General features: G+C 43.8%; 1 protein-coding gene across 1 annotated transcript in view; it reads left to right on the top strand.

Annotated features, from left to right (window-relative positions):
- Nucleotides 1-27,498, top strand: part of LOC139382945 (transcriptional coactivator YAP1-like) — a 94,294-nt gene that overhangs the window by 29,237 nt on the left and 37,559 nt on the right. Inside the window, exons 3-4 of the mRNA XM_071127219.1 lie at nucleotides 2,757-2,875; nucleotides 13,106-13,219. Of these exons, the coding sequence (XP_070983320.1) occupies nucleotides 2,757-2,875; nucleotides 13,106-13,219 (233 nt within the window). The remainder of the gene's footprint in view (nucleotides 1-2,756; nucleotides 2,876-13,105; nucleotides 13,220-27,498) is intronic.

Here is a 27,498-nt window from a genome sequence, read left to right as displayed (position 1 = left end):
TAACGTTATGGAAAAAGTGTCTCTTGGATAAATGTGTCAACTCCTCTCTTGGATAAATGTGTCAACTCCTCTCTTGGATAAATGTGTCAACTCCTCTCTTGCCGAGATTGTTTTTTTTGGGGATAGTTTTCAGGCCTTGTGGGTAGGTTTTCAGAGGTCCTTGGGCTAGTTTTCAGGCCTTGTGGGTAGGTTTTCAGAGGTCATTGGGCTAGTTTTCAGGCCTTGTGGGTAGGTTTTCAGAGGTCATTGGGCTAGTTTTCAGGCCTTGCAGGTAGGTTTTCAGAGGTCATTGGGCTAGTTTTCAGGCCTTGTGGGTAGGTTTTCAGAGGTCATTGGGCTAGTTTTCAGGCCTTGTGGGTAGGTTTTCAGAGGTCATTGGGCTAGTTTTCAGGCCTTGCGGGTAGGTTTTCCGAGGTCATTGGGCTAGTTTTCAGGCCTTGCGGGTAGGTTTTCAGAGGTCATTGGGCTAGTTTTCAGGCCTTGCGGGTAGGTTTTCAGAGGTCATTGGGCTAGTTTTCAGGTTTTGTGGGTAGGTTTTCAGAGGTCATTGGGCTAGTTTTCAGGCCTTGTGGGTAGGTTTTCAGAGGTCATTGGGCTAGTTTTCAGGCCTTGTGGGTAGGTTTTCAGAGGTCATTGGGCTAGTTTTCAGGCCTTGTGGGTAGGTTTTCAAAGGTCATTGGGCTAGTTTTCAGGCCTTGTGGGTAGGTTTTCAAAGGTCATTGGGCTAGTTTTCAGGCCTTGTGGGCCTGAAACCTCCTACTGTGATAAGTACTTATTGGCAGTCTATCGGCAGGGAGCTTCTCAGTCTGTTTTATGCTTAAGGCAGGGACGTGTAGAGAGAGGTGTGTGGTCTGAATAACTGTCAGCAGAAATGGCCTATTTACAATATCTATTACAGGCTCACTGTAAGGGATTTCCTCCTCTTCTTCCGAAGAGGAGAGGCGAAAAGGGTCAGAGGACCAATGTGCGACGTGGTAAGTGTCCATGGTTCTTTTAATACGAAGATGTACACATGAACAACTGAATACCAAAACAATAAACGTGGAATGAACGAAACCCAAAACAGTACCGTGTGGTGAAAAACACAGACACGGAAACAAACACCCACAAACACACAGTGCAACCCAGGCTACCTAAGTATGATTCTCAATCAGAGACAACTAATGACACCTGCCTCTGATTTAGAACCATACTAGGCCGAAACATAGAAATACCCAAATCATAGAAAAACAAACATAGACTGCCCACCCCAACTCACGCCCTGACCATACTAAATAATGACAAAACAAAGGAAATAAAGGTCAGAACGTGACACTCATGATGTTGAGATGTGTTGCTTTCCACTCTTTGTCTCTTTCTGTCATTGTACAGATGGAAAACTCAGCATGGAGCCTCATGTTTGTGTAGTTTTGTTGTTTTCAGATCCTACAGCTATGTTTTAACTCTGGAATATGTCCCAATTGGCACCCTATTCCCTATATGGTGCACTACTTTAGACCAGAGCCCTATTCCCTATATAGTGCACTACTTTAGACCAGAGCCTTATTCCCTATATAGTGCACTACTTTAGACCAGAGCCCTATTCCCTATATAGTGCACTACTTTTGACCAGAAGTAGTGCATTAAATACATAACAGGGTGCCATTTGGGACATATTCTCTGTTTCGTAACATTATAATAAACTCCAGTGTGTGGAAGAAAATACAGTAGTTCAGTTGGTGGGGTTCCCTCCCTAAAGGGAAGCTCTGTACAGTAGTTCAGTTTGTGGGGTTCCCTCCCTAAAGGGAAGCTATATACAGTAGTTCAGTTTGTGGGGTTCCCTCCCTAAAGGGAAGCTCTGTACAGTAGTTCAGTTTGTGGGGTTCCCTCCCTAAAGGGAAGCTCTGTACAGTAGTTCAGTTTGTGGGGTTCCCTCCCTAAAGGGAAGCTCTGTACAGTAGTTCAGTTTGTGGGGTTCCCTCCCTAAAGGGAAGCTCTGTACAGTAGTTCAGTTTGTGGGGTTCCCTCCCTAAAGGGAAGCTCTGTACAGTAGTTCAGTTTGTGGGGTTCCCTCCCTAAAGGGAAGCTCTGTACAGTAGTTCAGTTTGTGGGGTTCCCTCCCTAAAGGGAAGCTCTGTACAGTAGTTCAGTTTGTGGGGTCACCTCCCTAAAGGGAAGCTCTGTACAGTAGTTCAGTTTGTGGGGTTCCCTCCCTAAAGGGAAGCTCTGTACAGTAGTTCAGTTTGTGGGGTTCCCTCCCTAAAGGGAAGCTCTGTACAGTAGTTCAGTTTGTGGGGTTCCCTCCCTAAAGGGAAGCTCTGTACAGTAGTTCAGTTTGTGGGGTTCCCTCCCTAAAGGGAAGCTCTGTACAGTAGTTCAGTTTGTGGGGTTCCCTCCCTAAAGTGAAGCTCTGTACAGTAGTTCAGTTTGTGGGGTTACCTCCCTAAAGGGAAGCTCTGTACAGTAGTTCAGTTTGTGGGGTTCCCTCCCTAAAGGGAAGCTCTATAGAGTATAATGTGACGTCCAGTGATATGGACCGTCATTTACAGAGATGGCGTCTGGACAATATACTTTTCAGCTTCAAATCAGCTTCCCAGTTTTCTCTTTCTCCTAAAATAAGTTGTGGGCCCTGTAGAAGAATCAGCAGATATTTTATGCTCTTAATAACTCTACTCTTCTTGCAGTTTTTGATTCCATTTTCCATGAACGTTTTTAAAAAGTTTCATGACAGTTGTTCATTTCGTTCAGTGATGGACTCTTCTCTTCTCTCTGTGCAGCCATCTGGACCAGTCGACCACCTGGCTGGACCCTCGTAAGGCCCTCCTACAGATGAACCAGGCCCCTCCCACCAGCCCTGTACCAGTCCAGCAGCAGAACATCATGAGCCCAGCTAGTGGTCAGGACACACACACACACACATACATACATACACACACACACACACACACACACACACACACACACACACACACACACACACACACACACACACACACACACACACACACACACACACACACACACACATACACACACACACACACACGCACGCAGTTGTGTTTGTTGCACTGACAACATAGGGAGTTCTTTTGGAGCATTCAAGGGCTTAAATCAAATCAAATCAAATGTATTTATATAGCCATTCGTACATCAGCTGATATCTCAAAGTGCTGTACAGAAACCCAGCCTAAAACCCCAAACAGCAAGCAATGCAGGTGTAGAAGCACGGTGGCTAGGAAAAACTCCCTAGAAAGGCCAAAATCTAGGAAGAAACCTAGAGAGGAACCAGGCTATGTGGGGTGGCCAGTCCTCTTCTGGCTGTGCCGGGTGGAGATTATAACAGAACATGGCCAAGATGTTCAAATGTTCATAAATGACCAGCATGGTCAAATAATAATAATCACAGGCAGAACAGTTGAAACTGGAGCAGCAGCACGGCCAGGTGGACAGCAAGGAGTCATCATGCCAGGTAGTCCTGAGGCATGGTCCTAGTGCTCAGGTCCTCCGAGAGAGAGAGAAAGAGACAATTAGAGAGAGCATACTTAAATTCACACAGGACACCGGATAGGACAGGAGAAGTACTCCAGATATAACAAACTGACCCTAGCCCCCGACACATAAACTACTGCAGCATAAATACTGGAGGCTGAGACAGGAGGGGTCAGGAGACACTGTGGCCCCATCCGATGACACCCCCGGACAGGGCCAAACAGGAAGGATATAACCCCACCCACTTTGCCAAACCACAGCCCCCACACCACTAGAGGGATATCTTCAACCACCAACTTACCATCCTGAGACAAGGCCGAGTATAGCCCACAAAGATCTCCGCCACGACACAACCCAAGGGGGGGCGCCAACCCAGACAGGAAGATCACATCAGTGACTCAACCCACTCAAGTGACGCACCCCTCCTAGGGACGGTATGAAAGAGCCCTAGTAAGCCAGTGACTCAGCCCCTGTAATATGGTTAGAGGCAGAGAATCCCAGTGGAAAGAAGGGAACCGGCCAGGCAGAGACAGCAAGGGCGGTTCGTTGCTCCAGAGCCTTTCCGTTCACCTTCACACTCCTGGGCCAGACTACACTTAATCATATGACCCACTGAAGAGATGAGTCTTCAGTAAAGACTTAAAGGTTGAGACCGAGTCTGTGTCTCTCACAAGGGTAGGCAGACCATTCCATAAAAATTGAGCTCTAGAGGAGAAAGCCTTGCCTCCAGCTGTTTGCTTAGAAATTCTAGGGACAGTAAGGAGGCCTGCGTCTTGTGACCGTAGCGAACATGTAGGTATGTACGGCAGGACCAAATCGGAAAGATAGGTAGAAGAAAGCCCATGTAATGCTTTGTATGTTAGCAGTAAAACCTTGAAATCAGCCCTTGCCTTAACAGGAAGCCAGTGTAGGGAGGCTAGCACTGGCGTAATATGATCAATTTATTTGGTTCTAGTCAGGATTCTAGCAACCGTATTTAGCACTAACTGAAGTTTATTTAGTGCTTTATCCGGGTAGCCGGAAAGTAGAGCATGGCAGTAGTCTAACCTAGAAGTAACAAAAGCATGGATTAATTTTTCTGCGTAACTTTTGGGCAAAAAGTTTCAGATTTTTGCAATGTTTGGGGCTTCACCATGTTTCATTGAAATGTATGTCATTGAAATGTGTGTCATCCGTATAGCAGTGAAAGTTAACATTATGTTTTCGAATGACATCCCCAAGAGGTAAAATATATAGTGAAAACAATAGTGGTCCTAAAACGGAACTTTGAGGAACACCGGAATTTACAGTTGATTTGTCAGAGGACAAACCATTCACAGAGACAAATTGATATCTTTCCGACAGATAAGATCTAAACCAGGCCAGAACTTGTGTAGACCAATTTTCCAATCTCTCCAAAATAATGTGTTGATCAGTGGTATCAAAAGCAGCACTAAGGTCAAGGAGCACGAGGACAGATGCAGAGGCCATTTACCACCTTCACAAGTGCAGTCTCAGTGCTATGATGGGGTCTAAAACCAGACTGAAGCATTTCGTATACATTGTTTGTCTTCAGAAAGGCAGTGAATTGCTGCACAACAGCTTTTTCTAAAATTTTGGAGAGGAATGGAAGATTTGATAAAGGCTGATAGTTTTTTATATTTTCTGGGTCAAGGTTTGGCTTTTTCAAGAGAGGCTTTATTACTGCCACTTTTAGTGAGTTTGGTACACATCCGGTGGCTAGAGAGCAGTTTATTATGTTCAACATAGGAGGGCCAAGCACAGGAAGCAGCTCTTTCAGTAATTTAGTTGGAATAGGTTCCTGTATGCAGCTTGAAGGTTTAGAGGCCATGATTATTTTCATCAATGTGTCAAGTGATATAGTACTAAGTCACTTGAGTGTCTCCCTAGGTCCTGGCAGAGTTGTGCAGATTCAGGACAACTGAGCTTTGGAGGAATATGCAGATTTAAAGAGGAGTCCGTAATTTGCTTTCTAATGATCATTATCTTTTCCTCAAAGAAGTTTATGAATTTATTACTGCTGAAGTGAAAGCCATCCTCTCTTGGAGAATGCTGCTTTTTAGTTAGCTTTGCGACAGTATCAAAAATAAATTTTGGATTGTTCTTATTATTCTCAATTAAGTTGTAAAAATAGGATGATCGAGCAGCAGTGAGGGCTCTTCGATACTGCACGGTACTGTCTCTCCAAGCTAGTCAGAAGACTTACAGTTTGGTGGAGCAGCAGTAAGGGCTCTTCGATACGGCTCTGTCTTTCCAACCTAGTCGGAAGACTTCCAGTTTGGTGGAGCAGCAGTGAGGGCTCTTCGATACGGTACTTTCTCTCCAAGCTAGTCAGAAGACTTCCAGTTTGGTGGAGCAGCAGTAAGGGCTCTTCGATACTGCACGGTACTGTCTCTCCAAGCTAGTCAGAAGACTTCCAGTTTGGTGTAGCAGCAGTAAGGGCTCTTCGATACGGTACTTTCTCTCCAAGCTAGTCAGAAGACTTCCAGTTTGGTGGAGCAGCAGTAAGGGCTCTTCGATACGGTACTGTCTCTCCAAGCTAGTCAGAAGACTTCCAGTTTGGTGTAGCAGCAGTGAGGGCTCTTCGATACGGTACTGTCTCTCCAAGCTAGTCAGAAGACTTCCAGTTTGGTGTAGCAGCAGTGAGGGCTCTTCGATACTGCACGGTACTGTCTTTCCAAGCTAGTCAGAAGACTTCCAGTTTGGTGTAGCAGCAGTAAGGGCTCTTCGATACGGTACTGTCTCTCCAAGCTAGTCAGAAGACTTCCAGTTTGGTGTAGCAGCAGTGAGGGCTCTTTGATACGGCACGGTACTGTCTTTCTAAGCTAGTCAGAAGACTTCCAGTTTGGTGTAGCAGCAGTAAGGGCTCTTCGATACGGTACTGTCTCTCCAAGCTAGTCAGAAGACTTCCAGTTTGGTGTAGCAGCAGTGAGGGCTCTTCGATACGGCACGGTACTGTCTCTCCAAGCTAGTCAGAATACTTCCAGTTTGGTGTAGCAGCAGTAAGGGCTCTTCGATACGGCACGGTACTGTCTCTCCAAGCTAGTCAGAAGACTTCCAGTTTGGTGGAGCAGCAGTGAGGGCTCTTCGATACGGTACTGTCTCTCCAAGCTAGTCAGAAGACTTCCAGTTTGGTGGAGCAGCAGTGAGGGCTCTTCGATACTGCACGGTACTGTCTTTCCAACCTAGTCGGAAGACTTCCAGTTTGGGTGGCGCCATTTCCATTCCAATTTTCTGGAAGCTTGCTTCAGAGCTCGGGTATTTTCTGTATACCAGGGAGCTAGTTTCTTATGAGAAATGTTTTTAGGGGTGCAACTGCATCTAGGGTATTGCACAAGGTTTAATTGAGTTCCTCAGTTAGGTGGTTAACTGATTTTTGTCCTCTGACGTCCTTGGGTAGGCAGAGGGAGTCTGGAAGGACATCAAGGAATCTTTGTGTTGTCTGTGAATTTATAGCACAACTTTTGATGCTCCTTGGTTGGGGTCTGAGCAGATTATTTGTTGCGATTGCGAACGTAATAAAATGGTGGTCCGATAGTCCAGGATTATGAGGAAAAACATTCACAAGATTCACAACATTTATTCCATGGGACAAAACTAGGTCCAGAGTATGACTGTGACAGTGAGTAGGTCCAGAGTAATGTTGGACAAAACCCACTGAGTCGATGATGGCTCCGAAAGCCTTTTGGAGTGGGTCTGTGGACTTTTCCATGTGAATATTAAAGTCACCAAAACTTAGAATATGATCTGCTATGACTACAAGGTCCGATAGGAATTCAGGGAACTCAGTGAGGAACGCTGTATATGGCCCAGGAGGCCTGTAAACAGTAGCTATCAAAAGACAAACATTTTGTTTTCTTTTTTGTAAATCGAAATTTGCTATCATAAATGTTAGCAGCACCTCCGCCTTTGCGGGATGGGCGGGGGATATGGTCACTAGTGTAACCAGGAGGTGAGGCTTCATTTAACACAGTAAATTCATCAGCCTTAAGCCATGTTTCAGTCAGGCCAATAACATCAAGATTATGATCAGTGATTAGTTCATTGACTATAACAGCCTTGGAAGTGAGGGATCTAACATTAAGTAGCCCTATTTTGAGATGTGAGGTATCATGATCTCTTTCAATAATGACAGGAATGGAGTAGGTCTTTATTCTAGTGAGATTGCTAAGGCGAACACCGCCATGTTTAGTTTTGCCCAACCTAGGTTGAGGCACAGACACGGTCTCAATGGGGATAGCTGAGCTGACTACACTGACTGTGCTAGTGGCAGACTCCACTAAGCTGGCAGGATGGCTAACAGCCTGCTGCCTGGCCTGCACCATATCTCATTTTGGAGCCAGAGGAGTTAGAGCCCTGTATATGTTGGTAGATAAGATGAGAGCACCCCTCCAGTTAGGATGGAGTCCGTCACTCCTCAACAGGCCAGGCTTGGTCCTGTTTGTGGGTGAGTCCCAGAAATAGGGCCAATTATCTACAAATTCTAGCATAAAACAGTTTTCAACCAGCGATTGAGTTGTGAGACTGCTGTAGAGCTCCTCACTCCCCCTAACTGAGAGGGGGCCAGAGACAATTACTCGATGCCAACACATCTTTCTAGCTGATTTACACGCTGAAGCTATGTTGCACTTGGTGACCTCTGACTGTTTCATCTTAACATGACTCTAGTCAGTGAGCTGTCTCAGTTGGTGTCCTAGTGGAATTTGCGCTAGGTGGGTTGAGAGAGGTAGAATGAGACTATTTCTAGGTGGGGTTAGAGAGAGGTAGAACTAGACTATTCCTATTTGGGGTTAGAGAGAGGTAGAACTAGACTGTTCCTAGGTGGGTTGAGAGAGGTAGAACTAGACTATTCCTATTTGGGGTTAGAGAGAGGTAGAACTACACTATTCATAGGTGGGTTGAGAGAGGTAGAATGATACTATTTCTAGGTGGGTTAAGAGAGAGGTAGAATGAGACTATTCCTAGGTGGGGTTAGAGAAAGGTAGAACTAGACTATTCCTATTTGGGGTTAGAGAGAGGTAGAACTAGACTATTCCTATTTGGGGTTAGAGAGAGGTAGAACTAGACTATTCATAGGTGGGGTTAGAGAGAGGTAGAACTAGACTATTCATAGGTGGGGTTAGAGAGAGGTAGAACTAGACTATTCCTATTTGGGGTTAGAGAGAGGTAGAACTAGACTTCCTAGGTGGGGTTAGAGAGAGGTAGAACTAGACTATTCCTAGGTGGGGTTAGAGAGAGGTAGAACTAGACTTCCTAGGTGGGGTTAGAGAGAGGTAGAACTAGACTATTCCTATTTGGGGTTAGAGAGAGGTAGAACTAGACTATTCCTAGGTGGGGTTAGAGAGAGGTAGAACTAGACTATTCCTATTTGGGGTTAGAGAGAGGTAGAACTAGACTATTCCTAGGTGGGGTTAGAGAGATGTAGAACTAGACTATTCATAGGTGGGGTTAGAGAGTGGTAGAACTAGACTATTCCTAGGTGGGGTTAGAGAGAGGTAGAACTAGACTATTCATAGGTGGGGTTAGAGAGAGGTAGAACTAGACTATTCCTATTTGGGGTTAGAGAGAGGTAGAACTAGACTATTCCTAAGTGGGGTTAGAGAGATGTAGAACTAGACTATTCATAGGTGGGGTTAGAGAGAGGTAGAACTAGACTATTCATAAGTGGGGTTAGAGAGAGGTAGAACTAGACTATTCATAGGTGGGGTTAGAGAGAGAAGTAGAACTAGACTATTCATAGGTGGGGTTAGAGAGAGGTAGAACTAGACTTCATAGGTGGGGTTAGAGAGAGGTAGAACTAGACTATTCCAATTTGGGGTTAGAAAGAGGTAGAACACGACTAACCCTCTCCAACATGTTTGATGGGAGTCCATTGATTGGCAGTTCTGTCTCTGTCGTCACTGGCAACCACCACTCTACCAACCAGACCTATTGTTTATACTACTGAACAGGTTATGCTGCTTGTTTTGTTTGTAGACACATTTCTTGACTGTTTATTAAAATAAATGTATCTAGTAAATCAATATGATAAGCACTTTCAGAGCTTTAACGTTTCAACAGTGGTTTCTTTGTTCATTTAATATACAGTACCAGTCAACAGTTTGGACACACTTACTTACTCATTCAAGGCTTTTTCATTATTTTTACTATTTTCTACATTGTAGAATAATAGTGAAGACATCAGGACTATGAAATGCCACACATGGAATCATGTAGTGACCAAGAAAGTGTTAAACAAATATATTTTAGATTTTACATTCTTAAAAGTAGCTGGCCTTTGCCTTGATGACAGGTTTGCACCACTCTTGGCATTCTCTCAACCAGCTTCATGAATGCATTTCAATTAATAGGTGTGCCTTCTCAAAAGTTAATTTGCTGAATTTCTTTACTTCTTAATGTGTTTGAGCCAGTCAGTTGTGATGTGACAAGGTAGGGGTGGTATATAAAATAAAGCCCTATTTGGTAAAAGACCAAGTCCATATTATGGCAAGAACAGCTCAAATAAGCAATGAGAAACGACAGTCCATCATTACTTTAAGACATGAAGGTCACTCAATCAGGACAATTTCAAGAACATTGAACGTTTTTTCAAGTGCAGTCGCAAAAACCATCAAGTGCTATGATTAAACTAACTGGTTTAACTGGTTGCCAGTGACGACAGAGACAGAAGTCATGTTAGTGACCCAACTGAGACAGCTCTCTGACTAGAGTCATGTTAGTGAATAAACTGAGACAGCTCTCTGACTAGAGTCATGTTAGTGACCCAACTGAGACGGCTCACTGACTAGAGTCATGTTAGTGAACCAACTGAGACAGCTCACTGACTAGAGTCATGTTAGTGACCCAACTGAGACAGCTCTCTGACTAGAGTCATGTTAGTGAACCAACTGAGACGGCTCACTGACTAGAGTCATGTTAGTGACCCAACTGAGACGGCTCACTGACTAGAGTCATGTTAGTGAACCAACTGAGACGGCTCACTGACTAGAGTCATGTTAGTGAACCAACTCAACTCAAATCAAATTTTATTTCTCACATACACAAGGTTAGCAGATGTTAATGCAAGTGTTACGACAATGCAGTAATAACCAACGAGTAATCTAACCTAACAATTTCACAACAATTACCTTATACACACAAGTGTAAAGGAATGAATAAGAATGGCATAGGCAAGATGCAGTCGATGGTATCGAGTACAGTATATACATATGAGATGAGTAATGTAGGGTATGTAAACATTATATAAAGTGGCATTGTTTAAAGTGACTAGTGATACATTTATTACATACATTTTTCCATTATTAAAGTGGCTGGAGTTGAGTCAGTGTGTTGGCAGCAGCTACTCAATGTTAGTGGTGGCTGTTTAACAGTCTGATGGCCTTGAGATAGAAGCCGTTTTTCAGTCTCTCGGTCCCAGCTTTGATACACCTGTACTGACCTTGCCTTCTGGATAATAGCGGGGTGAACAGTCAGTCGCTCGGGTGGTTGTTGTCCTTGATGATCTTTTTGGCCTTCCTGTGACATCGGGTGGTGTAGGTGTCCTGGAGGGCAGGTAGTTTGCCCCCGGTGATGCGTTGTGCAGACGTCAATACACTCTGGAGAGACGTACGGTTGTGGGCGGAGCAGTTGCCGTACCAGGTGGTGATACAGTCCGACAGGATGCTGTCGATTGTGCATCTGTAAAAGTGTGTGAGACAAGCCAAATTTCTTCAGCCTCCTGAGGTTGAAGAGGTGCTGTTGTGCCTTCTTCACCACGCTGTCTGTGTGGGAGGACCATTTGTTTGTCTGTGATGTGTACGCCGAGGAACTTAAAACTTTCTACCCTCTCCACTACTGTCCCATTGATGTGGATAGGGGCGTGCTCCCTCTGCTGTTTTCTGAAGTCCACGATCTCCTTTGTTTTGTTGACATTGAGTGTGAGGTTATTTTCCTGACACCACACTCCGAGTGCCCTCACCTCCTCCCTGTAGGCCGTCTCGTTGTTGTTGGTAATCAAGCCTACCACTGTTGTGTCGTCCGCAAACTTGATGATTGAGTTGGAGGCGTGCATGGCCACGCAGTCATGGGTGAACAGGGAGTACAGGAGAGGGCACCCTTGTGGGGCCCCAGTGTTGAGGATCAACTGAGACAGTTCACTGACTAGAGTCATGTTAGTGAATCAACTGAGACGGCTCACTGACTAGAGTCGTGTTAGTGAATCAACTGAGACAGCTCTCTGACTAGAGTCATGTTAGTGAATCAACTGAGACGGCTCACTGACTAGAGTCATGTTAGTGAATCAACTGAGACGGCTCACTGACTAGAGTCGTGTTAGTGAATCAACTGAGACAGCTCTCTGACTAGAGTCATGTTAGTGAATCAACTGAGACAGCTTACTGACTAGAGTCATGTTAGTGAATCAACTGAGACAGCTCTCTGACTAGAGTCATGTTAGTGAATTAACTGAGACGGCTCACTGACTAGAGTCATGTTAGTGAACCAACTGAGACGGCTCACTGACTAGAGTCATGTTAGTGAACCAACTGAGACAGCTCACTGACTAGAGTCATGTTAGTGAATCAACTGAGACAGCTCACTGACTAGAGTCATGTTAGTGACCCATCTGAGACAGCCCACTGACTAGAGTCATGTTAGTGAATCAACTGAGACAGCTCTCTGACTAGAGTCATGTTAGTGACCCAACTGAGACGGCTCACTGACTAGAGTCATGTTAGTGACCCAACTGAGACAGCTCACTGACTAGAGTCATGTTAGTGAACCAACTGAGACGGCTCACTGACTAGAGTCATGTTAGTGAACCAACTGAGACAGCTCACTGACTAGAGTCATGTTAGTGAATTAACTGAGACGGCTCACTGACTAGAGTCATGTTAGTGACCCAACTGAGACAGCTCACTGACTAGAGTCATGTTAGTGAATTAACTGAGACAGCTCACTGACTAGAGTCATGTTAGTGAATCAACTGAGACAGCTCACTGACTAGAGTCATGTTAGTGACCCAACTGAGACAGCTCACTGACTAGAGTCATGTTAGTGAATCAACTGAGACGGCTCTCTGACTAGAATCATGTTAGTGAACCAACTGAGACGGCTCACTGACTAGAGTCATGTTAGTGAATCAACTGAGACAGCTCACTGACTAGAATCATGTTAGTGAACCAACTGAGACGGCTCACTGACTAGAGTCATGTTAGTGAATCAACTGAGACGGCTCACTGACTAGAGTCATGTTAGTGAACCAACTGAGACGGCTCACTGACTAGAGTCATGTTAGTGAATCAACTGAATCAACAATTCATTTAAAATCTGTGACTTTATTCATTCAATAACGGTTGTTATTTGAGCTTCTAATCATCTCTATTTGGTCTGATGGTGACATATTGTTTGGACCCCTTATTGGCTGCTCATAGTTAGGTTTTGAACAGATGTTGGACACACCCATCCAGATGACTTTCTGTCTTTATTGGTGGGTTTCCTGACACTAGCTGTTGCGGATCTATTCAGTATCACTCTGTGATACATCCCTCCTTCTGTTTCCACACGCTGCACAGACAGTATGCCTTAGCAGAATCACCACACACACGCTGCCTGCCCAGCCGCAGCCTAATCTCCCTGTGTATGTGCCTGTCTCTCTCAGGTCCTCTCCCTGACGGCTGGGAACAGGCCGGCACCTCTGAGGGAGAGATCTACTACATCAACCACAAGAACAAAACCACCTCCTGGCTCGACCCACGCCTCGAGCCGTGCTACAGTGAGATAACACACACCTCTCAGTTCTGTCATGTTCACCTCTCAGTCTGTCATGTTCACCTCACAGTTCTGTCATGTTCACCTCTCAGTTCTGTCTTATTCACCTCTCAGTCTGTCATATTCACCTCTCAGTTCTGTCATGTTCACCTCTCAGTTCTGTCATGTTCACCTCTCAGTTCTGTCATATTCACCTCTCAGTCTGTCATATTCACCTCTCAGTCTGTCATGTTCACCTCTCAGTCTGTCATGTTCACCTCTCAGTTCTGTCATATTCACCTCTCAGCCTGTCATGTTCACCTCTCAGCCTGTCATGTTCACCTCTCAGCCTGTCATGTTCACCTCTCAGCCTGTCATGTTCACCTCTCAGTCTGTCATGTCCACCTCTGTCTGTCATGTTCACCTCTCAGCATGTCATGTTCACCTCTCAGCCTGTCATATTCACCTCTCAGTCTGTCATATTCACCTCTCAGCCTGTCATATTCACCTCTCAGCCTGTCATATTCACCTGTAACACTTTACAGTGAAATGCTGAATACAACAGGTGTAGTAGACCTCACAGTGAAATACTGAATACAACAGGTGTAGGTAGACCTTACTGTGAAATGCTGAATACAACAGGTGTAGTAGACCTCACAGTGAAATGCTGAATACAACAGGTGTAGTAGACCTTACAGTGAAATGCTGAATACAACAGGTGTAGTAGACCTTACAGTGAAATGCTGAATACAACAGGTGTAGGTAGACCTTACAGTGAAATGCTGAATACAACAGGTGTAGTAGACCTTACAGTGAAATGCTGAATACAACAGGTGTAGTAGACCTTACAGTGAAATGCTGAATACAACAGGTGTAGTAGACCTTACAGTGAAATGCTGAATACAACAGGTGTAGTAGACCTCACAGTGAAATGATGAATACAACAGGTGTAGTAGACCTCACAGTGAAATGCTGAATACAACAGGTGTAGTAGACCTCACAGTGAAATGCTGAATACAACAGTTGTAGGTAGACCTTACAGTGAAATGATGAATACAACAGGTGTAGTAGACCTCACAGTGAAATGCTGAATACAACAGGTGTAGTAGACCTCACAGTGAAATACTGAATACAACAGTTGTAGGTAGACCTCACAGTGAAATGCTGAATACAACAGGTGTAGTAGACCTTACAGTGAAATGATGAATACAACAGGTGTAGTAGACCTTACAGTGAAATGCTGAATACAACAGGTGTAGTAGACCTTACAGTGAAATGCTGAATACAACAGGTGTAGATCTCACAGTGAAATACTGAATACAACAGGTGTAGGTAGACCTCACAGTGAAATGCTGAATACAACAGGTGTAGTAGACCTTACAGTGAAATGCTGAATACAACAGGTGTAGTAGACCTCACAGTGAAATGCTGAATACAACAGGTGTAGTAGACCTCACAGTGAAATACTGAATACAACAGGTGTAGTAGACCTCACAGTGAAATGCTGAATACAACAGGTGTACTAGACCTCACAGTGAAATGCTGTATACAACAGTTGTAGTAGACCTCACAGTGAAATGCTGAATACAACAGGTGTAGTAGACCTCACAGTGAAATGCTGAATACAACAGGTGTAGTAGACCTCACAGTGAAATGCTGAATACAACAGGTGTAGTAGACCTTACAGAGAAATGCTGAATACAACAGGTGTAGTAGACCTTACAGAGAAATGCTGAATACAACAGGTGTAGTAGACCTTACAGTGAAATGCTGAATACAACAGGTGTAGTAGACCTCACAGTGAAATGCTGAATACAACAGGTGTAGTAGACCTTACAGTGAAATGCTGAATACAACAGGTGTAGGTAGACCTTACAGTGAAATGCTGAATACAACAGGTGTAGTAGACCTTACAGTGAAATGCTGAATACAACAGGTGTAGTAGACCTTACAGTGAAATGATGAATACAACAGGTGTAGTAGACCTCACAGGGAAATGTTGAATACAACAGGTGTAGTAGACCTTACAGTGAAATGCTGAATACAACAGGTGTAGTAGACCTTACAGTGAAATGCTGAATACAACAGGTGTAGTAGACCTCACAGTGAAATGCTGAATACAACAGGTGTAGTAGACCTTACAGTGAAATGCTGAATACAACAGGTGTAGTAGACCTCACAGTGAAATGATGAATACAACAGTTGTAGTAGACCTTACAGTGAAATGCCGAATACAACAGGTGTAGTAGACCTTACGGTGAAATGCTGAATACAACAGGTGTAGTAGACCTTACAGTGAAATGCTGAATACAACAGGTGTAGTAGACCTTACAGTGAAATGCTGAATACAACAGGTGTAGTAGACCTCACAGTGAAATGCTGAATACAACAGGTGTAGTAGACCTTACAGTGAAATGCTGAATACAACAGGTGTAGTAGACCTTACGGTGAAATGCCGAATACAACAGGTGTAGTAGACCTTACGGTGAAATGCCGAATACAACAGGTGTATTAGACCTTACGGTGAAATGCCGAATACAACAGGTGTAGTAGACCTTACGGTGAAATGCTGAATAGAACAGGTGTAGTAGACCTCACAGTGAAATGCTGAATACAACAGGTGTAGTAGACCTCACAGTGAAATGCTGAATACAACAGGTGTAGTAGACCTTACGGTGAAATGCTTAATACAACAGGTGTAGTAGACCTCACAGTGAAATGCTGAATACAACAGGTGTAGTAGACCTTACAGTGAAATGCTGAATACAACAGGTGTAGTAGACCTTACAGTGAAATGCTGAATACAACAGGTGTAGTAGACCTCACAGTGAAATGCTGAATACAACAGGTGTAGTAGACCTCACAGTGAAATGCTGAATACAACAGGTGTAGTAGACCTCACAGTGAAATGCTGAATACAACAGGTGTAGTAGACCTTACAGTGAAATGATGAATACAACAGGTGTAGGTAGACCTTACTGTGAAATGCTGAATACAACAGGTGTAGGTAGACCTTACTGTGAAATGCTGAATACAACAGGTGTAGTAGACCTTACAGTGAAATGCTGAATACAACAGGTGTAGTAGACCTTACAGTGAAATGATGAATACAACAGGTGTAGGTAGACCTTACTGTGAAATGCTGAATACAACAGGTGTAGGTAGACCTTACAGTGAAATGCTGAATACAACAGGTGTAGTAGACCTCACAGTGAAATACTGAATACAACAGGTGTAGTAGACCTTACAGTGAAATGCTGAATACAACAGGTGTAGTAGACCTCACAGTGAAATGCTGAATACAACAGGTGTAGTAGACCTCACAGTGAAATGCTGAATACAACAGGTGTAGTAGACCTTACAGTGAAATGCTGAATACAACAGGTGTAGTAGACCTCACAGTGAAATGCTGAATACAACAGGTGTAGTAGACCTCACAGTGAAATGCTGAATACAACAGGTGTAGTAGACCTTACAGTGAAATGCTGAATACAACAGGTGTAGTAGACCTCACAGTGAAATGCTGAATACAACAGGTGTAGTAGACCTCACAGTGAAATGCTGAATACAACAGGTGTAGTAGACCTTACAGTTAAATGCTGAATACAACAGGTGTAGTAGACCTTACAGAGAAATGCTGAATACAACAGGTGTAGTATACCTTACAGTGAAATGCTGAATACAACAGGTGTAGTAGACCTCACAGTGAAATGCTGAATACAACAGGTGTAGTAGACCTTACAGTGAAATGCTGAATACAACAGGTGTAGGTAGACCTTACAGTGAAATGCTGAATACAACAGGTGTAGTAGACCTTACAGTGAAATGCTGAATACAACAGGTGTAGTAGACCTTACAGTGAAATGATGAATACAACAGGTGTAGTAGACCTCACAGTGAAATGTTGAATACAACAGGTGTAGTAGACCTTACAGTGAAATGCTGAATACAACAGGTGTAGTAGACCTTACAGTGAAATGCTGAATACAACAGGTGTAGTAGACCTTACAGTGAAATGCTGAATACAACAGGTGTAGTAGACCTCACAGTGAAATGCTGAATACAACAGGTGTAGTAGACCTTACAGTGAAATGCTGAATACAACAGGTGTAGTAGACCTCACAGTGAAATGATGAATACAACAGGTGTAGTAGACCTTACAGTGAAATGCTGAATACAACAGGTGTAGTAGACCTTACAGTGAAATGCTGAATACAACAGGTGTAGTAGACCTTACAGTGAAATGCTGAATACAACAGGTGTAGTAGACCTCACAGTGAAATGCTGAATACAACAGGTGTAGTAGACCTTACAGTGAAATGCTGAATACAACAGGTGTAGTAGACCTCACAGTGAAATGATGAATACAACAGTTGTAGTAGACCTTACAGTGAAATGCCGAATACAACAGGTGTAGTAGACCTTACGGTGAAATGCTGAATACAACAGGTGTAGTAGACCTTACAGTGAAATGCTGAATACAACAGGTGTAGTAGACCTTACAGTGAAATGCTGAATACAACAGGTGTAGTAGACCTCACAGTGAAATGCTGAATACAACAGGTGTAGTAGACCTTACAGTGAAATGCTGAATACAACAGGTGTAGTAGACCTCACAGTGAAATGATGAATACAACAGGTGTAGTAGACCTTACAGTGAAATGCCGAATACAACAGGTGTAGTAGACCTTACGGTGAAATGCCGAATACAACAGGTGTAGTAGACCTTACGGTAAAATGCTGAATAGAACAGGTGTAGTAGACCTCACAGTGAAATGCTGAATACAACAGGTGTAGTAGACCTCACAGTGAAATGCTGAATACAACAGGTGTAGTAGACCTTACGGTAAAATGCTGAATACAACAGGTGTAGTAGACCTCACAGTGAAATGCTGAATACAACAGGTGTAGTAGACCTTACAGTGAAATGCTGAATACAACAGGTGTAGTAGACCTTACAGTGAAATGCTGAATACAACAGGTGTAGTAGACCTCACAGTGAAATGCTGAATACAACAGGTGTAGTAGACCTCACAGTGAAATGCTGAATACAACAGGTGTAGTAGACCTTACAGTGAAATGATGAATACAACAGGTGTAGGTAGACCTTACTGTGAAATGCTGAATACAACAGGTGTAGGTAGACCTTACTGTGAAATGCTGAATACAACAGGTGTAGTAGACCTTACAGTGAAATGCTGAATACAACAGGTGTAGTAGACCTTACAGTGAAATGATGAATACAACAGGTGTAGGTAGACCTTACTGTGAAATGCTGAATACAACAGGTGTAGGTAGACCTTACAGTGAAATGCTGAATACAACAGGTGTAGTAGACCTTACAGTGAAATGCTGAATACAACAGGTGTAGGTAGACCTCACAGTGAAATGCTGAATACAACAGGTGTAGGTAGACCTTACTGTGAAATGCTGAATACAACAGGTGTAGTAGACCTCACAGTGAAATGCTGAATACAACAGGTGTAGTAGACCTCACAGTGAAATGCTGAATACAACAGGTGTAGGTAGACCTTACAGTGAAATGCTGAATACAACAGGTGTAGTAGACCTCACAGTGAAATACTGAATACAACAGGTGTAGTAGACCTTACAGTGAAATGCTGAATACAACAGGTGTAGTAGACCTTACAGTGAAATGCTGAATACAACAGGTGTAGTAGACCTCACAGTGAAATGCTGAATACAACAGGTGTAGTAGACCTCACAGTGAAATGCTGAATACAACAGGTGTAGTAGACCTTACAGTGAAATGCTGAATACAACAGGTGTAGTAGACCTCACAGTGAAATGCTGAATACAACAGGTGTAGTAGACCTCACAGTGAAATGCTGAATACAACAGGTGTAGTAGACCTTACAGTGAAATGCTGAATACAACAGGTGTAGTAGACCTTACAGAGAAATGCTGAATACAACAGGTGTAGTAGACCTTACAGTGAAATGCTGAATACAACAGGTGTAGTAGACCTCACAGTGAAATGCTGAATACAACAGGTGTAGTAGACCTTACAGTGAAATGCTGAATACAACAGGTGTAGGTAGACCTTACAGTGAAATGCTGAATACAACAGGTGTAGTAGACCTTACAGTGAAATGCTGAATACAACAGGTGTAGTAGACCTTACAGTGAAATGATGAATACAACAGGTGTAGTAGACCTCACAGTGAAATGTTGAATACAACAGGTGTAGTAGACCTTACAGTGAAATGCTGAATACAACAGGTGTAGTAGACCTTACAGTGAAATGCTGAATACAACAGGTGTAGTAGACCTTACAGTGAAATGCTGAATACAACAGGTGTAGTAGACCTCACAGTGAAATGCTGAATACAACAGGTGTAGTAGACCTTACAGTGAAATGCTGAATACAACAGGTGTAGTAGACCTCACAGTGAAATGATGAATACAACAGTTGTAGTAGACCTTACAGTGAAATGCCGAATACAACAGGTGTAGTAGACCTTACGGTGAAATGCTGAATACAACAGGTGTAGTAGACCTTACAGTGAAATGCTGAATACAACAGGTGTAGTAGACCTTACAGTGAAATGCTGAATACAACAGGTGTAGTAGACCTCACAGTGAAATGCTGAATACAACAGGTGTAGTAGACCTTACAGTGAAATGCTGAATACAACAGGTGTAGTAGACCTCACAGTGAAATGATGAATACAACAGGTGTAGTAGACCTTACAGTGAAATGCCGAATACAACAGGTGTAGTAGACCTTACGGTGAAATGCCGAATACAACAGGTGTAGTAGACCTTACGGTGAAATGCTGAATAGAACAGGTGTAGTAGACCTCACAGTGAAATGCTGAATACAACAGGTGTAGTAGACCTCACAGTGAAATGCTGAATACAACAGGTGTAGTAGACCTTACGGTGAAATGCTGAATACAACAGGTGTAGTAGACCTCACAGTGAAATGCTGAATACAACAGGTGTAGTAGACCTTACAGTGAAATGCTGAATACAACAGGTGTAGTAGACCTCACAGTGAAATGCTGAATACAACAGTTGTAGTAGACCTTACAGTGAAATGCTGAATACAACAGGTGTAGTAGACCTCACAGTGAAATGATGAATACAACAGGTGTAGTAGACCTTACAGTGAAATGCCGAATACAACAGGTGTAGTAGACCTTACGGTGAAATGCCGAATACAACAGGTGTAGGTAGACCTTACTGTGAAATGCTGAATACAACAGGTGTAGTAGACCTTACAGTGAAATTCTGAATACAACAGGTGTAGTAGACCTTACAGTGAAATGCTGAATACAACTGGTGTAGTAGACCTTACAGTGAAATGCTGAATACAACAGGTGTAGTAGACCTTACAGTGAAATGCTGAATACAACAGGTGTAGGTAGACCTCACAGTGAAATGCTGAATACAACAGGTGTAGTAGACCTCACAGTGAAATGCTGAATACAACAGGTGTAGTAGACCTCACAGTGAAATGCTGAATACAACAGGTGTAGGTAGACCTCACAGTGAAATGCTGAATACAACAGGTGTAGGTAGACCTTACGGTGAAATGCTGAATACAACAGGTGTAGGTAGACCTCACAGTGAAATGCTGAATACAACAGGTGTAGTAGACCTCACAGTGAAATGTTTACTTACAAGCCCCTAACCAACAATGTAGAGTTAAGAAAATATTTACTAAATAAACTAAAGTAAATAAAGTTACACAATAATAAAAAGTTTCACAATAAAATAACAATAATGAGGCTTTATTCAGGGGGTACTGAGTCAGTGTACATGTAGGTTGGGGTAAAGTGACTATGAGTACATCATAAACAGAGAGTAACAGCAGTGTACATGTAGGTTGGGGTAAAGTGACTATGAGTACATCATAAACAGATAGTAACAGCAGTGTACATGTAGGTTGGGGTAAAGTGACTATGAGTACATCATAAACAGATAGTAACAGCAGTGTACATGTAGGTTGGGGTAAAGTGACTATGAGTACATCATAAACAGATAGTAACAGCAGTGTACATGTAGGTTGGGGTAAAGTGACTATGAGTACATCATGCACAGATGGTAACAGCAGTGTAAAAACTAAGGAGGGGGGGGGGGGGTCAATGCAAATAGTCTGGTGGCCATTTGATTAGCTGTTCGAGAGTCTTATGTCTGGGGGATAGAAGCTGTCAAGGAGCCTTTTGGTCCTAGACTTGGTGCTCAGGGTACCGCTTGCCGTGCGGTAGCGGAGAGAACAGTCTATGACTGGGGTGGCTGGGGTCTTTGACAATGTTTAGGGCCTTCCTCTGACACCACCTGGTATAGAGGTCCTGGATGGCAGGAAGCTTGGCCCCAGTAATGTACTGGGCCGTTCGCACTACCCTCTGAAGTGCCTTACGGTCGGAGGCCGAGCAGTTGCCATACCAGGCGGTGATGCTACCGGTCAAGATGCTCTCGATGGTGCAGCTATAGAACTTTTTGAGGATCTGGGTCCCATGCCAAAACCTCTCCTGAGGGGGAAAATGCGTTGTTGTGCCCTCTTCACGACTGTCTTGGTAATAGAGTTTAGTTGTTTAGGTTAGCCCGTAGTTCATGCTGGACTCATGAGTAAACTCACTTTAATTCAATATCCAGTGACGAAGTCAGACTATGCCATCTTTCTAATCACATTTCAACTTCTTCTCTGGGTTCACTGCTACTACAGGACTTTACAGAGTCTGGGAGAAGAAAGGTAGCAGCAATAACAACAACACGTTTTACAGGAGACCCATTTTCAAGTCATTCTCAAGGGATTCCATATAGTTAATCCTGTTCGGAGTGGTTTGGGCAACACACACAGCTAACCCTATAGTCCAGAACTCGGACCTTGGCTAAGTCTTGGTGTTAGGACTAGCCGTTAGCCATTTTAGTGTTTCAGCAACAGCTGAGTTAGCCGTTAGCTAATCCTTTGGACTGTACATGTGAGAGGTCAGTAGTGCTGCTGTAGCCATTGGTGGGCTGGCGTTGGACTGGTGATCTGGTGAAAGGTACCTGTGTGTGTGTATGTACCCGATGTGTATGTACCCGGTGTGTATGTACCCGGTGTGTATGTACCTGGTGTGTATGTACCTGGTGTGTATGTACCTGTGTGTGTGTATGTACCCGGTGTGTATGTACCCGGTGTGTATGTACCTGGTGTGTATGTACCTGGTGTGTATGTACTAGAGGTGGACCGATTATGATTTTTCAACGCCGATAACTTTACCGATTATTAGAGGACCAAAAAAAGCCGATACAGATTAATCTGACAATTGTTTTGTATTTGTTTGTAATAATGACAATTAGAACAATACTGAATGAACACAGACCAGACACTAATCCAATACCCAGATGTGACTGACCAGACACTAATCCAATACCCAGATGTGACTGACCAGACACTAATCCAATACCCAGATGTGACTGACCAGACACTAATCCAATACCCAGATGTGACTGACCAGACACTAATCCAATACCTAGATGTGACCGACCAGACACTAATCCAATACCCAGATGTGACTGACCAGACACTAATCCAATACCCAGATGTGACTGACCAGACACTAATCCAATACCCAGATGTGACTGACCAGACACTAATCCAATACCTAGATGTGACCGACCAGACACTAATCCAATACCCAGATGTGACTGACCAGACACTAATCCAATACCCAGATGTGACTGACCAGACACTAATCCAATACCCAGATGTGACCGACCAGACACTAATCCAATACCCAGATGTGACCGACCAGACACTAATCCAATACCCAGATGTGACTGACCAGACACTAATCCAATACCCAGATGTGACTGACCAGACACTAATCCAATACCTAGATGTGACCGACCAGACACTAATCCAATACCTAGATGTGACTGACCAGACACTAATCCAATACCCAGATGTGACCGACCAGACACTAATCCAATACCCAGATGTGACTGACCAGACACTAATCCAATACCCAGATGTGACTGACCAGACACTAATCCAATACCCAGATGTGACTGACCAGACACTTCTGATAAGGACCAGTTTGTCTTTTTTTCTCACCATTGTCCTTTTCATATTGATCATATGACCTTTCTATCACATGTCCCTAACCCTTTCTATCACATGTTCCTAACCCTTTCTATCACATGTCCCTAACCCTTTCTATCACATGTCCCTAACCCTTTCTATCACATGTCCCTAACCCTTTCTATCACATGTCCCTAACCCTTTCTATCACATGTCCCTAACCCTTTCTATCACATGTAGTTGTGTCATTCTTTTTTCTTATCTCAACCCAGGATGTGCAACACCCTGGACATGCAACACCCTGGCAATAACCTCCCTGTTAAATTGACAGCTGACAAATATTGACCTAACCTTCAAAGAACAGAAAGCTGCAGATCATTTTAATAGTTCTCAGCTGGCACACCCTTTGTAGAGTGTGTGTTTGTGTGCGTGTCTGTGTGCATGTGTGTCCTTATGAGTAATTCACACTGCAACAATGTAGTAAACTAACAGAGTCTGCCTCTCTGTCTGTCTGTCTGTCTGCCTGCCTGTCTGTCTGTCTGCCTGCCTGTCAGTCTGTCTGTCTGCCTGTCTGCGAGTCAGAAAGAGGAGGCGATTCACTGTTTGATTGATGCGTTGTGGAAGACTTGTGATCTGTTCTGGAAAGACTTTGAGATGCGTTGTGGAATGCCATTTTAAATTAACATTTTAATATATTTGTATATTTGTTTTCTTTATTTCTTATTATTATTTGTTTTTGTAGTTTGATTTATTTGTATTTATTTGTTACGTTGTGGAAGACTTGTGTTGTGTTGGGGCTTCTTTCCCTCTCATTGGCTCAACACTAGAACACAAAGGCTTGAAATGGCAAATTGCACCCTATTCCCTGTGGGACACACCTAAACACTCACAGTACACAGACAGACAGGCAGACAGGCAGACAGACAGGCAGACAGACAGACAGACAGGCAGACAGACAGACAGACAGACAGACAGACAGACAGACAGACAGACAGACAGACAGGCAGACAGGCAGGCAGACAGACAGACAGACAGACAGACAGACAGACAGACAGACAGACAGACAGACAGACACCATTTCTGCAAAAGAGAGTCCAATGCACAAGATGTAATAGTTTCACTTTGATTGTAACTTGGTTGTAGGAATGAATGGTAGTGTGTAGAGAATGGTCATGGCTGACTGTAGCATACATAATACAAATACATCATATACACAGTACACCGTATACACAGTACACCGTATACACAGTACACCAAATACACAGTACACCGTATACACAGTACACCAAATACACAGTACACCAAATACACAGTACACCAAATACACAGTAAATCAAATCAAATTTATTTATATAGCCCTTCGTACATCAGCTGATATCTCAAAGTGCTGTACAGAAACCCAGCCTAAAACCCCAAACAGCAAGCAATGCAGGTGTAGAAGCACGGTGGCTAGGAAAAACTCCCTAGAAAGGCCAAAACCTAGGAAGAAACCTAGAGAGGAACCAGGCTATGTGGGGTGGCCAGTCCTCTTCTGGCTGTGCCGGGTGGAGATTATAACAGAACATGGCCAAGATGTTCAAATGTTCATAAATGACCAGCATGGTCGAATAATATTAAGGCAGAACAGTTGAAACTGGAGCAGCAGCACAGCCAGGTGGACTGGGGACAGCAAGGAGTCATCATGTCAGGTAGTCCTGGGGCATGGTCCTAGGGCTCAGGTCCTCCGAGAGAGAGAAAAAAAGAGAGAATTAGAGAGAGCATATGTGGGATGGCCAGTCTTCTTCTGGCTGTGCCGGGTGGAGATTATAACAGAACATGGCCAAGATGTTCAAATGTTCATAAATGACCAGCATGGTCGAATAATATTAAGGCAGAACAGTTGAAACTGGAGCAGCAGCACAGCCAGGTGGGCTGGGGACAGCAAGGAGTCATCATGTCAGGTAGTCCTGGGGCATGGTCCTAGGGCTCAGGTCCTCCGAGAGAGAGAAAGAGAGAAGGAAAGAATTAGAGAACGCACACCTAGATTCACACAGGACACCGAATAGGACAGGAGAAGTACTCCAGATATAACAAACTGACCCTAGCCCCCCGACACATAAACTACTACTGCAGCATAAATACTGGAGGCTGAGACAGGAGAGAGAGAAAGAGAGAAGGAAAGAATTAGAGAACGCACACCTAGATTCACACAGGACACCGAATAGGACAGGAGAAGTACTCCAGATATAACAAACTGACCCTAGCCCCCCGACACATAAACTACTACTGCAGCATAAATACTGGAGGCTGAGACAGGAGGGGTCAGGAGACACTGTGGCCCATTCCGAGGACACCCCCGGACAGGGCCAAACAGGAAGGATATAACCCCACCCACTTTGCCAAAGCACAGCCCCCACACCACTAGAGGGATATCTTCAACCACCAACTTAGACAAGGCTGAGTATAGCCCACAAAGACCTCCGCCACGGCACAACCCAAGGGGGGGGGGCGCCAACCCAGACAGGATGACCACATCAGTGACTCAACCCACTCAGGTGGCGCACCCCCTCCAGGGACGGCATGAGAGAGCCCCGGTAAGCCAGTGACTCAGCCCCTGTAATAGGGTTAGAGGCAGAGAATCCCAGTGGAAAGAGGGGAACCGGCCAGGCAGAGACAGCAAGGGCGGTTCGTTGCTCCAGAGCCTTTCCGTTCACCCTCCCACTCCTGGGCCAGACTACACTCAATCATATGACCCACTGAAGAGATGAGTCTTCAGTAGAGACTTAAAGGTTGAGACCGAGTTTGCGTCTCTGACATGGGTAGGCAGACCGTTCCATAAAAATGGAGCTCTATAGGAGAAAGCCCTGCCTCCAGCTGTTTGCTTAGAAATTCTAGGGACAATTAGGAGGCCTGCGTCTTGTGACCGTAGCGTACGTGTAGGTATGTACGGCAGGACCAAATCAGAGAGATAGGTAGGAGCAAGCCCATGTAATGCTTTGTAGGTTAGCAGTAAAACCTTGAAATCAGCCCTTGCTTTGACAGGAAGCCAGTGTAGAGAGGCTAGCACTGGAGTAATATGATCAAATTTTTTGGTTCTAGTCAGGATTCTAGCAGCCGTATTTAGCACTAACTGAAGTTTATTTAGTGCTTTATCCGGGTAGCCGGAAAGTAGAGCATTGCAGTAGTCTAACCTAGAAGTGACAAAAGCATGGATTAATTTTTCTGCATAATTTTTGGACAGAAAGTTTCTGATTTTTGCAATGTTACGTAGATGGAAAAAAGCTGTCCTTGAAATGGTCTTGATATGTTCTTCAAAAGAGAGATCAGGGTCCAGAGTAACGCCGAGGTCCTTCACAGTTTTATTTGAGACGACTGTACAACCATTAAGATTAATTGTCAGATTCAACAGAAGATCTCTTTGTTTCTTGGGACCTAGAACAAGCATCTCTGTTTTGTCCGAGTTTAAAAGTAAAAGTTTGCAGCCATCCACTTCCTTATGTCTGAAACACATTCTTCTAGCAAGGGCAATTTTGGGGCTTCACCATGTTTAATTGAAATGTACAGCTGTGTGTCATCCGCATAGCAGTGACCAGCAGTTAACATTATGTTTTCGAATAACATCCCCAAGAGGTAAAATATATAGTGAAAACAATAGTGGTCCTAAAACGGAACCTTGAGGAACACCGAAATTTACAGTTGATTTGTCAGAGGACAAACTATTCCCTGAGACAAACTGATATCTTTCCGACAGATAAGATCTAAACCAGGCCAGAACTTGTCCGTGTAGACCAATTTGGGTTTCCAATCTCTCCAAAAGAATGTGGTGATCGATGGTATCAAAAGCAGCACTAAGGTCTAGGAGCACGAGGACAGATGCAGAGCCTCGGTCCGATGCCATTAAAATGTAATTTACCACCTTCACAAGTGCCGTCTCAGTGCTATGATGGGGTCTAAAACCAGACTGAAGCATTTCGTATACATTGTTTGTCTTCAGGAAGGCAGTGAGTTGTTGCGCAACAGCCTTTTCTAAAATTTTTGAGAGGAATGGAAGATTCGATATAGGCCGATAGTTTTTTATATTTTCTGGGTCAAGGTTTGGCTTTTTCAAGAGAGGCTTTATTACTGCCACTTTTAGTGAGTTTGGTACACATCTGGTGGATAGAGAGCCGTTTATTATGTTCAACATAGGAGGGCCAAGCACAGGAAGCAGCTCTTTCAGTAGTTTAGTTGGAATAGGGTCCAGTATGCAGCTTGAAGGTTTAGAGGCCATGATTATTTTCATCATT

Source organism: Oncorhynchus clarkii, chromosome 24 (genome assembly GCF_045791955.1).
Source record: "Oncorhynchus clarkii lewisi isolate Uvic-CL-2024 chromosome 24, UVic_Ocla_1.0, whole genome shotgun sequence".
NCBI lineage: Eukaryota > Metazoa > Chordata > Actinopteri > Salmoniformes > Salmonidae > Oncorhynchus > Oncorhynchus clarkii.
This window is presented reverse-complemented; position numbering and strand designations above follow the sequence as displayed.